This window comes from Cervus canadensis, chromosome 10, assembly GCF_019320065.1.
Source record: "Cervus canadensis isolate Bull #8, Minnesota chromosome 10, ASM1932006v1, whole genome shotgun sequence".
Taxonomy (NCBI): domain Eukaryota; kingdom Metazoa; phylum Chordata; class Mammalia; order Artiodactyla; family Cervidae; genus Cervus; species Cervus canadensis.
Genome location: NC_057395.1, coordinates 63,887,764 through 63,900,831, shown reverse-complemented (window position 1 = coordinate 63,900,831; position 13,068 = coordinate 63,887,764). Strand labels below are relative to the sequence as shown.

Below are 13,068 nucleotides of genomic sequence, written 5' to 3'. Positions count from 1 at the left end.
TCCATTCCTGAGATTTTTGGAAAGCGGCACTCAAGAGCCACAGGCCAGCCCTGCAGTCATGGAACAATGAAACGAACTGATCCTGAGGAACGAACTCACTCCTTTGGGTGACAGACAGGCTCTTCGCAAACACCTTTCCCGTCCCCCTCAAGGGCACATCTCCCTTCCAGGTGGCAACGATGCACTGGAAGGCAGATGCCACCAGAGGGAGCAGAGGCCAACTTGCAACCCTCCAACAGCCCTGAGCATTCAAGGTCAGAGCCCACATCCTCATCAACTCTCAAGAAAAGGAAAAGGTGTTCGCTCTGGCAGTACATATGCTAAAACTGGAATGACAGAGAAAAGATCAGCGTGGCCCAGCATACGAAGGGACGACATGCAAGCCTGTACAGCATCCTGCAGTTCACACGGAGGGTCAGTTGCACCAGAGGAGAAAGTTACAGGGATCTGTGCGTACAGTTTATAAACAATCACTGCACCAGACACTTACAAATTTGTTAACAGGGTTGAGCTCATGTTATATGATTTTTTAACCACACACACACACACACACACACAGATTCTAGCTCAAGGTCAGGTCTTCCGATAAGTGAACCTCTCCACTCACTCTTTCTTACTGCCAAGTTCAGGACAGCTGGCCACCAGGTGGGCTAGCAACAAGGGCGAGGAGGCCGAGTCTAGCCAACGCTGAAGAAATGAGTCTCAAGACCCCAGACCTTCAGGCTGCTGCACCGCCCGCTGTGCTAAGGAAAAGGCTACATACTGTTAAGATCCCTGACTCCAGAAATCGCTACCTGGAGGGTCTCGGCAAACATAACAGGTGTATTTCTCAGGCACATTTTCTTCCAGTAATCCCATGCAGACCCCATGCTGCCAGCACTGGCACTCTTCACACTGTTAGAATTAAAGAAGCAATAAAAAAATTAAACTCAGAAGGAATCCTCCATCCAAAAACAAGACCCAGCTGTGGGGGAGGGGCACCGGGAGGCGGGAGCGGGGGAGGGCTCTCCCCAGGGACTCACAGGGGGGAAGGCTCTCCCCAGGGACTCACAGGGGGGAGGGCTCTCCCAGGGACTCACAGGGGGGAGGGCTCTCCCAGGGACTCACAGGGGGGAGGGCTCTCCCAGGGACTCACAGGGGCGCTGAGCTGCAGCCACCTGCACAGCTGCGCCGGTCAATACAGCAGCCCCCCCGAGCTTTTAATGTTACATTAACAAACGAAGTTAAAAATTCAGTTCCTTTCCCCACCAGCCACCTCTTAAGTGCTCAATAGTCATATGAGGTTCAAGGCTACTGTACTAGACGGCACAGATAAAGAGAATTTAGATTACACAGTACTTGGTCTCAGAAAAATGACTACTTTCGCTCCCATATCTAGAGGCTTGCACTTTTCTGATCACTTTATAAAGACAGAGGAAAAATTGTTTAAGCCCTCAGAGGAAGGTAAGAAAGACAAAAACCTGAGTTTGAATTCTGGCTCAGACATTCATTAGCTGTGTGACCTTGCAGATCAGGTCACTTCTCCAACCCAGGCTTCAGTTTCCCTATTTGCAAAACAGGATACTATTCCTATTGACCATGTGGGGCTGTCAGTGAGGAATCAATGGATCATATGTCATACCGTAAAGCTCAGCACACAGCTTTTATGTAGAAAGAGCCTATTCCTACTACAAAAGGGCAGGCTAATTCACTGCGATGCCTCCTGAAGTAACCATGTGCTGTGCATGTGCTAAGTCACTTAAGTCACGTCCGACTGTGTGACCCTATGGACTGTAGCCCGCCAGGCCCCTCTGTCTATGGAATTCTCCAGACAAGAATTCTGGAGTGGGTTGCCATGCCCTCCTCCAGGGGATCTTCCCAACCCAGGGATCAAACCTGGGTCTCCTGCATTATAGGCATATTCTTTACCACTGAGTCACCAGTGAAGCCCAACCATGTGCTAGCACTCTGCATTTCTTCTCTCTAAACCTTACCAAAGGTCACACAGCTGAGAAGAGGCAACAGTGGAGGAACACTGTTGGATCCACTGTTAATCAAACATAAGCCCAACTAACTGCAAGACTAGTTCTTTTAACCCAGGAGTCCCTAACCTCTGGGATCAAATGCCTGATTACCTGAGGTGGGGCTAATGTAATACTAGTAGAAATAAAGTGCACAGTAAATGTAATGCACTTGAATCATCATAAAACCATTCCCCACCCCAGGTCCAGGGAAAAACTGTCTTCCACAAAACCGGTCCCTGATGCCAAAAAGGTTGGGGACTGCTGTTTTAACCCCTAGGCTCCACTGCCTTCCCTGGGGAAGGAGGAAAGGAAGGAGGGGCAGGAGGCAGAGAGAGAAAAGAAAGGAGCAGAGGGTGAGAGCAGCACTGGAAGAGCTATGGCTGGCCTGAGGAGAGGAAGCCCGAGGGCTCAGGTCCAGAGGAAGGAATGGAGTGGAAAAGGACGCCCAGGGAGACACCAGGATACTTCCAGCAGTTCCAGACCAGGCCCTAAACTGTTAACTACCCAACCACATGGACAGCTCTGGAAACGGGATAGTGAGCTTCTGACATGGTTTGAGGTTGGATCACCGGCCTGGCCACAAAGAAAAGTCTGAAGCTCACAGTCTTCAGCCATCTGGAATCAGATAGGCCTCAGCATCAAAGGGCTTTTATGGACGATAATATAAGAATCAACAGGGGCAGAGCTGGAAGAGAGACTTCAGATGTGATCTAGATTCTTCCATTTCCAATGAGGAAACTAAGGCTCAGAGGGAAAGAAAAGGGTGTGAGACAACAAAGGCAGCTGGTAGCAGAAAACAGACAAATAATTAAGAATGAAAGTCTCTCTCACCAATGACTTCATGTTTTAAGAACTAGGAGACACCAAAATTGAATCAAATACAACTAAGTTGAAAATTTTAAAATAATTTTCTCACGTGGGTCGGGCTAATATACACTGTTCATTTTTTGAAAGTTTAAATTGGGGACTTAATCTGGCAGTCCAGTGGTTAAGACTCTGCACATCCAATGCAGGGAGCACAAGGTTTGATCCCTGGTCAGGGAACTAAGACCCAACATGCCATGCAGTACAGCCACAAAATTAAAATAAAAATGATTTTTAAAAAAAGTTTTTCAAAATTTTTGAGGCAGGGGCTGGGGGGGAACACTTCTGTTGTGAGGCTTGCAAGATCTTGGTCCCAGACCAAGAACCGAACCCAGGGCCCCACCCTCAGTCATTGAGAGCACTGAGTCTGAACCACTGGCCCACCAGGGCATTCCCAAAATGTTTAAATTTAGAAATAAACAGAAACAATAACAGAAAAGATAAACTATCTAAGAATAAATATAAGACTAAGAATAAAAGCATGCAAGATCTAAACAAAGAAAATTTTTGATTATTTGAAGGGCACAGAGACTTAAGTCAATGAATAAGCTGCACTTTATTCCTTAATAGCAAGAGTCATTATCAAAAGGATGGCAGTTCTCCTTGGATTAATATATAAAAATAATGTAGTGCCAATAAAACAATAAACTAATAGCTTTGGAACTATACAGAAGCTGATTCTAATAGCCAGGAAATTCATTAAAAAAACAAAAGGGGGTACTAGCCCTACCAGATATCTTAAACATATTAAAAAAGTATAATAATTAAAATAGAATGGTACAGGCAAATACAGAGAGTGATCAATGGAAAAGAAGACAGAATCTAGAATAAGAAACAAACTACATACAGAAATACAGTAAATAAAAGTAGTTGTGCAATATGCGGCATGGTGTTGGAACAACTGGGTAGTGAGAGCCCTCACCCAGGCAAATAAAATATTTACATGGTTTTTAAAAAATATATGAAACTGCAAAACTACCAGAAGAAAGCAGGAGAAATTCATTTATTGAATTTTCTGTAGACTTTTATGAACTTCCAATGGGGAAACAACTCCTATTCAAATCCCAAAAGCAATTAAAGAAAAAGTTTGATATATTTGACCTCATAAAAACAAAGCATCTATAAGACAAGTCAAAAGACAGATGACCAAACAGATACAAATATTTGTAACTGTTCTCACAGCTGACACAAAAACATATCAACAAAAAGCCTATACAAGCCAGCAGGAAAATGACCAACCATCTAACAGATAAACGGATAAAGAACATGAACAGACAGCTCAAAGGAAAAAAACAAATCTTAAGTAAAAAGATATTCAAATTAACCATTAGAATAATAACAGAAAATTGTATTAATATAAATTAATGTGAAGTTAAATCAGCCTAATAATAAGCATACACATTGGTATTTCTAGATTTTGAGATTATATGTAAGTATCAACTAATTCTTCATACCTTTATGTATTCCCTGAAATTTTTAAACATTTACTGCTTTCATCATAGAAGTGTTAGTCTCATGAAAAGCCGTTTATAGATTATAATTTTCATTTATATATGCATTTGTATGTGTGTATTTAAAAATAACAGTGGTTATTTATGGGTGAAAATAATCTGGGTCATCCTTGTTTTCTTCTTTGTAGCTCATGGAAAACACAAACTTTTTAAAAATCACAAACTTTTTAAAAGTTTATTTAAATTACAAAATAGCTACACTAGAAGATTGTTTTTATCTGAAGAGCAAAGGATAAAAAAAGTTTAATAGTACTCTGTAGTGACAAGGGCACTGGTAAGGCTGTTCTTGGTACACCACTGAGTGAAAAGTCGCTCAGTCGTGTCCAACTCTTTGCGACCCCGTGGACTACACAGTCCATGGAATTCTCCAGGCCAGAATACTGGAATGGGCAACTGTTCCCTTTCCCAGGGGATCTTCCCAACCCAGGGATCGAACCCAGGTCTCCCACATTGCAGGTGGGTTCTTTACCAGATGAGCCACCAGGGAAACCCAGGAATGCTGGAGTGGGTAGCCTATCCCTTCTCCAGCGGATCTTCCTGACCCAGGAATCAAACCAGGGTCTCCTGCATTGCAGGCGGATTCTTTACCAGCTGAGCTACCAGGGAAGCCCCTGATACACCAAGGAGGGTTTTAATAGAGTTGTTATGACAAATAACAGTATTTGTTAAAATAACAAAGGCACACAAACTTTTGCCCAGAAACTCTATTTTAAAACTCAGTTTCACTCTTACTCTGGTGTTCTTGCTCCTGCTCGAACTAAGTCTTTTGTCTTGTTCTATAGATTTGGTTAGGTAGGCTCAAGGGGGAATAAAGGTGAGTTTCTGACAATTTTTTGAGGTCTTGTGAGATAAACAAGGCCAAAAAAAAAAAAAGAAGAACTCAGTCTCACAGGTATACTTACATAAAATTATTCATTACACTGCTATTAAGATTAGAAACAATCTAAATGTCAATCAGTAAGGGAAAGGTTAAATAAATGATGATTCGTTCATTGTGCAGCCATAAAAAAAGGCTGGGGAAGCTTTTCAAGATTTGAAAATGGAAAGGTCTTCAACTTACATATTATTAAATGAAAAAAAGATATTGAAAATACTATGTATTAAAATAACATTGTGTTTAAATTTTTAAAAAGATGGTTGTACACCAAAGTAAATGATATATTCAATGCCAGTTCACTTAATGACACATAAATTTAAAAATGGTTAGTCTGGTAAATTTAGCGATATGGATAAACCAAGAAAAACGAATATCATATATGCGGTTTTGGAGAAGACTTTTGAGAGTCCCTTGGACTGCAAGGAGATCCAACCATCCATCCTAAAGGAGCTCAGTCCTGAGTGTTCATTGGAAGGACTGATGTTGAAGCTGAAACTCCAATACTTTGGCCACCTGATGCGAAGAACTGACTCATTTGAAAAGACCCTGATGCTGGGAAAGATTGAAGGTGGGAGGAAAAGGGGACAACGGAGGATGAGATGGTTGGATGACATCACCAACTCAATGGACATGAGTTTGGATAAACTCCAAGAGTTGGTGATGGACAGGGAGGCCTAATGTGCTGCAGTCCATGGGGTCGCAAAGAGTCGGACACGACTTAGCAACTGAACTGAATGTATATATATGGAATCTAGAAAAATGGTACTGATGAACCTATTTGCAAGGCAGGAACACAGATGCAGATGTAGAGAACAAACCTGTGGACACAGGGAGGAGAGAGGGGGACGAACTGAGAGATATATTGCCATATCTACAATACCATGTGTAAAACAGATAGCTAGTGGGAACTGGCTATGTAGCACAGGAACTCAGCCCAGTGCTGTGATGACCTAGAAGGTTGGGAAGAGGGTGGATGGGATGGAGGCTTAAGAGGGAGGGGATATTTGTATACATATAGCTGATTCACATCATTGTACAACAGAAACTAATACAACATTGTAAAGCAATTATATTCCAATTAAAAAAATTTAAAAAGACAGTAAACTTTATGTTGTATATGCATCCATGCTAAATTGCTTCAGTCATGTCCAACTCTTTTTGACCCTAATGACCATAGCTTGCCAGGTCCCTCTGTCCATGGGATTCTGCAGGCAAGAATACTGGAGTGGGTTGCCATGTCCTCCTCTAGGGGATCTTCCCAACCCAGGGATCAAACCCACGTCTCTCAGGTATCCTGCATTGGTATGCAGGTTCTTTATCACTAGCGCCACCTTGGAAGTCCTATCTTATGTATATTTTATCACAAAAAGAAAGGGAAAAAATGGAGAGAACACATGTATTACTGCTTATTTTGCCACTGAGTGTTTCTGGAGTGATACACAAGAACATGACAAACACTGCCTCCAGGGAAAGCAAATAAGTTTTTTATATGGGCTTCTTATTAAAGATGCTATACAATTTTCACTGGGGTTTGGCACCTAATGTTATATATTTGTTGCTCTAGGGCAAAGGTCAACAGACTATAGCCCACAGGCCAAATTCAGCTTAAGTCCTATTTTGGTAAATTAAGTATTATACGAACATAACCATACTCATTGATTTTTTGGTACTACTTCTGGCTGCTTGGGGCAGAGCTGTGTAGTTGTGACAGAAACCAAATGACCAAAGCCTAAAATATTTATTATCTGGTCCTTTAAGAAAAAGTTTGCCAAACCTGCCCTAGAGCAATTAAAATAAATTCAAATATTAAGTGAGTTTCTTTTTTTTTTTTTTTAAGTGAGTTTCTTGATGTTCATTTTTTATGTGGTACCCAGATTTCTCAAACATTCATGATTATTAAATAGGATTTTAACCTTCCAGTGATTTAAATTAGCACTGGTAAATAAAATAAAATAATAATATACATGAGCAATACTGATACCAAATAATGAAATGAACAACGAAAACTATTTCTCTATAGTAATCTTCTACAGAACAAATTCTAAATGTGTTCCATGACTATGCAAATTATCAATGTAAGTTAAAATTTTAAGGGAAAAAATGACTTGAACTTTCCTAGACAATGAATATATTTAAAATTAGATGAATACATTTTAAAGGTTTAAACTGTACTTGTTCCTGCTGCTGCGGTTGCTTTTAGTCATTAAGTTGTGTCTGACTCTTTGCTACCCCATGGACTGCAGCCAGCCAGGCTCCACGTCCATGGGATTTTCCAGACAAGAATACTGGAGTGGGTTCCCATTTCCTTCTCCAGGGCATCTTTCCAACCCCGAAATTGAACCCATATCCCCTGCTTGGCAGGCAGATTCTTTACCACTGAGCCACCTAGGAAGTCCCATTTGTTCCTATTAGCTTCCTTTAAATTTATGCCTTTTGCTGAAATTACTGAGTAGAAAAGGTACACTGCTCATGATGACAGATAAAGTCAGGAACTGCCCCTTTATAACACAAAGCCAGCTGGCAGCAAATGAACACCAAGTATTCTACAGCAAAACCCACAGTGTTCTGAAGTGAGCTCATCACCACCACAATGCCAGAAAGAAAGTCACAGGGCTGAGCTGAGCTGGGGGGAAGGCCATGTGGAGTCTAGGAAGCACAAAATGGACTCAGCCAGCCATGTAAAAGCTGATGTGGCCTCAATTTTCCAAACTTAGTCTCATAGCACAAAAATGGTACTTCAAGCTCTATCCCCCCAAACACCCCATGATCCTTGCCACTTACAGAAAAGTCAATGGAGAAAGTACCATGGTGGATCAGAACTGCATCTCCTACACTGATGTGCCAGAAGAGCCTTGCCAGGAAAGGCCTTCATTACTCAACCACTAATGATTTCTGTGGACATATGAGGATCCAATCAGGCTTCCAACACCCAGAACTGAGCACATGCCCAGAGAGACAGGATAAAAACTAACGATCTTCAACATACTTTTAAAATCAAACTTAACAAAAAAACAGAACTACTTAAAAAAAAGGAGAAGGGGGTGTTTCATGTTATATAAGTTTTTGAATTATATTCCACTGAGCTTCAGAGATTCTACACACAGGTGTGTTTTATAAAATGGGACTATTTCAAAAGAAAAAATAAAACAAAAAAATGCACATTCCAAGCTTAATGTTAAGACAACATATGTTAAGAGCCCATAACAGTACACATAATTCTGTACTGCTGGGCTAACTAAGTATTATGCTGTCCTTAAAACAAAGCTTTTCTTTCTGTCTCTGATTAATCAAAGTGACTACAAAGCATGCTGTTTAGGAAAAGTCACCCACGCAATGGCCATGTTCATTAGGCTTGTCTCACAAAAAGAAGAAAACAACAGAGACACTGAAATGCTCTAAGTCAGCAACCAGCACACCACCCTGAATGCATATTAGACCTCACCGAAAGAGGCCATTTCTGAACTTCAAAGTAAAAATTATTCATTCTGAGCTTTCAAAACTACTGCTTTTACCTGTTATACATTTTGGGGTTCTGTGAAAGAGTCTACATTGGCAAGCAGTTCCGATGCTGAAAAAGTCTGAGAACGACTGACCTAATGTATGGTAGTGGTTTAGTCACCAAGTTATGTCCAACTTCTTGTGACCCATGGACTGTAGCCCACCAGGCTCCTTTGTCCATGGGATATTCCAGGCAAGAATACTGGAGTTGGTTGCCATTTCCTTCTCCAGGGGATCTTCCTGACCCAGGGACCAAACCCGGGTCTCTTGTATTACAGCAGATTCTTTACTGACTGAGCCACCAGGGAAGCCTGACCTAATGCACACTAAAGATCATAAATATCAGGAGCTACTGGAGAACCATTCACGTACCTTGAATTCCCAGAGGCCATGAAGGCTATTCAAAGAGAAAGAAACTCCTAAAATAATTCTAACCAAAGTACACATGACTTATGTAAAAAACTCAGGTTCCCTGAATACCCAGGGTATTTATGACAGTCCAGGGAGTCAATCAGGCAAAAGTCACCTCCAGCAGGACTGTGATTAAGAGCAAGAGAAAGGCAGAGGCAAGCAGGTGCTAGCCAGTGAACGGTCTCCCAGAGCAGGCAAGGAACTCCCCCCACATTCACCTCCCCCAGGAGACACATCCCAGAAATGGAGATGACAACTACAAATGCCAGGGAAATAAAGAGTAAGAAACAGACAAGCTCTAAAACTGGCCACCATTTCATTAGATCATAAAGAAAATCTGCCTTAGAGAGAAGATACAGGTCCATAGGAAGATCAAACTGCCCCTCCAGAGAGTTGGGTCCCTACTGTTCAACTCCTCACTGTGTGACCACAGGCAAGGCCCTTCCCATTGGTGAGTCCAGCTGGCCTAAGCAGAGCATGAGAGATTTACACTCAATGATCCCTCAAGTCCTCTCTTATTCTATTAATAGGTTATTTATACCAGCCTGAGATGCTGAGAAAGCTGAATGAGTCAACAAAGTTCAACCTGGTGCTGAGAGTACCGTCCCTACCTGGGGCTTCTGACCTGATTTGTGATTTTTGCTGGTCTCAAATAGTAGTCCTTCAAAATTCCCACCAAGGACCAGTTTGTGTTTCTTTGGACCTGTGGCTCCTAGAAGCTCCACCTACCTGAATCATGAAGTCATTTTCCTCCTGAATCTCACAGATGCAGCGGACCACTTCAAAGTCATAACGGTCATCCCCATCAAGTTCCTCGTCTGGGTTAGTGGTCACATCGACGTCTTGGCCATACTCCTCATCGCTCCAAAGAAAGCTCTCAGAAGAGGACTCACTCAGATTATCCTCTTCTACGAGGAAAGGGAAAACAACAGTCACAAAATAAAAAAATAATCAACCCTAGATCACCAAGACCTGTAAAAAAAATGACCTTACAGACCCTCTCCTCTGTGAACTTTCACAGAGCTGGGAAATATGAACTCCAATTGGTCCCTCGGGCCTGTCATCTACTAACAGCCCAAACGATATCTGCCACATGGCAATAAACTGAGCTCCCTTTCCTCATTTTCCTGACACTGAAGCCCGAGGTAAGTAGCTGCTCAAGGTCACAGAGCTCAGTGGCAGAGGAATTGCAACTCCCCATGAACCATACAGATCATCATCCTTAATGACACAAACGTATTCCTCAACCTCACCCCAGCCAGCCAGGACCTGGTTTACAGCAAAGTCTGTAACCACAGTCACCTTCAAAACTCTGTAAACCTTGGAGAATGAGGAAGGGGAAGATTCCAGGGACAGTCAGAACTAGAATATCTAGTCTGGGGTGCCTGATTAGTGATAATTACAGCTAACATTTACTGATCACTTATTCTGTACCACTGTTGTAAGTACTTTACATATACTTATTAACTACTTTTAAACTCATGATCACCTTATAATTGCTAAAGATGGGGAAGCTTCAAGGTTGACTCAGATTTCCCCAAGCAACCAGGTTATATGCAGAGGCCACCAATAAGAAATGAAGGAACAGGGAGGTAGGTGTGCAAGGGAAAGAGGGATAATGAAATTGGTTATAGACACACTGGCTGAGGGGTACCTATGAGACGTTCTACTAAGACCAAAGTTGGAGAGAAGGGAAATTCAGGAAAGGTATAGCTAATGGCCTATTTTATTTGATGTGTTTTTTTTTCAGCTGTTAACTCTTTTGCAACACCATGGACTGTAGCCTACCAGGCTCCTCTGTCCATGGGATTTTCCAGGCAAGAATACTGGAGTGAGTTGCCATTTTCTTCTCCATTTATTTGAGGTACTTTTTATTTAAAAGATCTAACAATTACTTGCAGAAGGCCTGAGAGTAGACTACAATATCAACATAAATCTAGCGTTCTCAGACTATAGTGTTGTACAAATGGTCAAGCCAGCAGACAGCCTCCTTACCAGACACTTTCACTTTCCCTTTGTGGTTTCCAGACTCTGAGCCTTGGATCTGTGGGCTCATATGGACACCAGGCTTGTGTGAGGAACCACACTTGGTAACAGCAAATGCCTTAGGTGGAGAAGGTTCCTGGGAAGTGTCACTGACCTCCTCACTGCAAGGGCATTCTGGAAGAACAAGATCAAGAAGAAATTAGCACCCCTAGACATCACCAGGGCATTCCAGAATCAACACCGTCCAACCAACAGCTCTGCTGGTCAAACAGCTCAAATGCTCAGGAGGAATTCAGCTACAAGAGAGTATAGGTTAATACTTACAGTTACCTCTAAGAACCTCAAAACCAAAGCCTTCCTCCTCACCACCACCCTTCTCCCTCCTTTTCTGAGAAGATTGTTTCTTTAAGCCAGAAGATGGTTTGAGAATAAAATGTGGCATTCCTTTAGCTCCCGAGACTGGAGCACTGATTTTCTTAAAAATAGGCATTTCTGTTGGAGCTAGGCACATACTTTTAAAGAGATATATCCTTTCTTAAAAGGGTTCAGAAATGTACATTTAAGAGTTGTGTGTGCACACAATTAAGAGAACAAACTTACGGTTGCCAGGGGGAAGGAATGGAGGATACATTAGGGAGTTTGGGATGGACATGTATACAGTGCTATATTTAAGATGGGTAAGAAAGTCCAACTGTGTAGCACAGGGAACTCTTCATGTCATGTGGCAGCCTGGATGAGAAGGGAGTATAGGGGAGAATAGATACATGTATATGGCTTAGTCCCTTCACTGTTCACCTGAAACCATCACAACATTGTTAATCGGCTATACACCAAAACAAAATTAAAAGTTTACAAATAAATACAATAAAAACCAGAAAAGAGTTGTGTATGCAAACAAATACAGTTATTCACCTGCATATCCTCTCCTACAACGATGCTTTCACTGTGATAGGGCAATGCTGGCCAACACAGTATGAGGGAGGGCTTTCTAAACACCAATGCGGCCTTGAAGCACCATAAGTGGGCTCTTCCCCTGTCACTGCCCATGCTAGGCTGAGCCCACAAGCTCCATTAAAGGCTTGCTGACCCTTCCTCTCCTCAGAGGCAGGACTATGAAGAAGCAACCCCTCCTTACCTGTAAGGAAACCCAAGTGAAATGCCCCAGGGAAAATTTACCAGGTTTGGTTTTCTTTTTCTTTTTCTTTTTCCTCTTTGGTTTCACCCTCACAAACTCTTTGAATTTCTTCTCTTTATTCTTCTCCTTGTCTTTTGCAGCTAGAATTAAATAGAAGCGTATAAGTGTTGGAATTCTAACATTCTGTTTTCAATGCCGGGATATTTATGCTTAAGTAACTAAGAACTAAAATGGACAGAAGAACAGAGTTCCTGATTGGGTACTACCTGGGAGGTCATCTTCCATCTCCCTCAGCACCCTGCAGCCCCTTCTCTAAAGCCCCTTCTGAGTCTTTAGACTAGAGGCTGGCAAACCCTGGCCCACTGCTTGTTATTGGAAATAAGTTTTATTGAAATACACTGTGCTCATTTATTAAATGTTGACCGCGGCTGCTGCCACGTTTCAATGACAGATGTGAGGAGTAAAAATAGAGATCTTCTGGCCCTCAAAGCTGAAAATACTTATTGTCTGGTCTTTTACAGAAAAAGTTTGCCAACCTTACTTAGATCACTATTCCTGAACACTGGCTACATTTTGCAATCATCAAGGAAGATTTCAGAAAGTGAATGCCCAGGTTCTACACACAAAGATTCTGATTTAACTGGTTTGAATCCTGAATGTCAGAATTTTGTTTGCTTGATGACGATGATGAGTCTTTTTTTTTTAAATAATTGAAGTACAATTCACACCATGTAAAAATATCCATTTAAAAAGGAACAATTCACAACTTCCAAAAGCCACAAC

General features: G+C 41.9%; 2 protein-coding genes across 8 annotated transcripts in view; both read right to left on the bottom strand.

The window, feature by feature from the left end:
- Positions 1–13,068, bottom strand: part of PHF20 (PHD finger protein 20) — a 135,480-nt gene that overhangs the window by 20,018 nt on the left and 102,394 nt on the right. For all 7 annotated transcript variants that reach the window (XM_043478670.1, XM_043478673.1, XM_043478675.1 and 4 more), the window contains 4 exons: positions 12,327–12,425; positions 11,160–11,324; positions 9,894–10,072; positions 795–894 (listed from right to left, as the gene is read on the bottom strand). In XM_043478670.1, the coding sequence (XP_043334605.1) occupies positions 795–894; positions 9,894–10,072; positions 11,160–11,324; positions 12,327–12,425 (543 nt within the window). The remainder of the gene's footprint in view (positions 1–794; positions 895–9,893; positions 10,073–11,159; positions 11,325–12,326; positions 12,426–13,068) is intronic.
- Positions 1,146–13,068, bottom strand: part of LOC122447930 (60S ribosomal protein L39-like) — a 36,055-nt gene continuing 24,132 nt past the window's right edge. The window contains exon 2 of the mRNA XM_043478709.1: positions 1,146–1,157. The gene's annotated coding sequence lies outside the window, so the exon portion shown is untranslated. The remainder of the gene's footprint in view (positions 1,158–13,068) is intronic.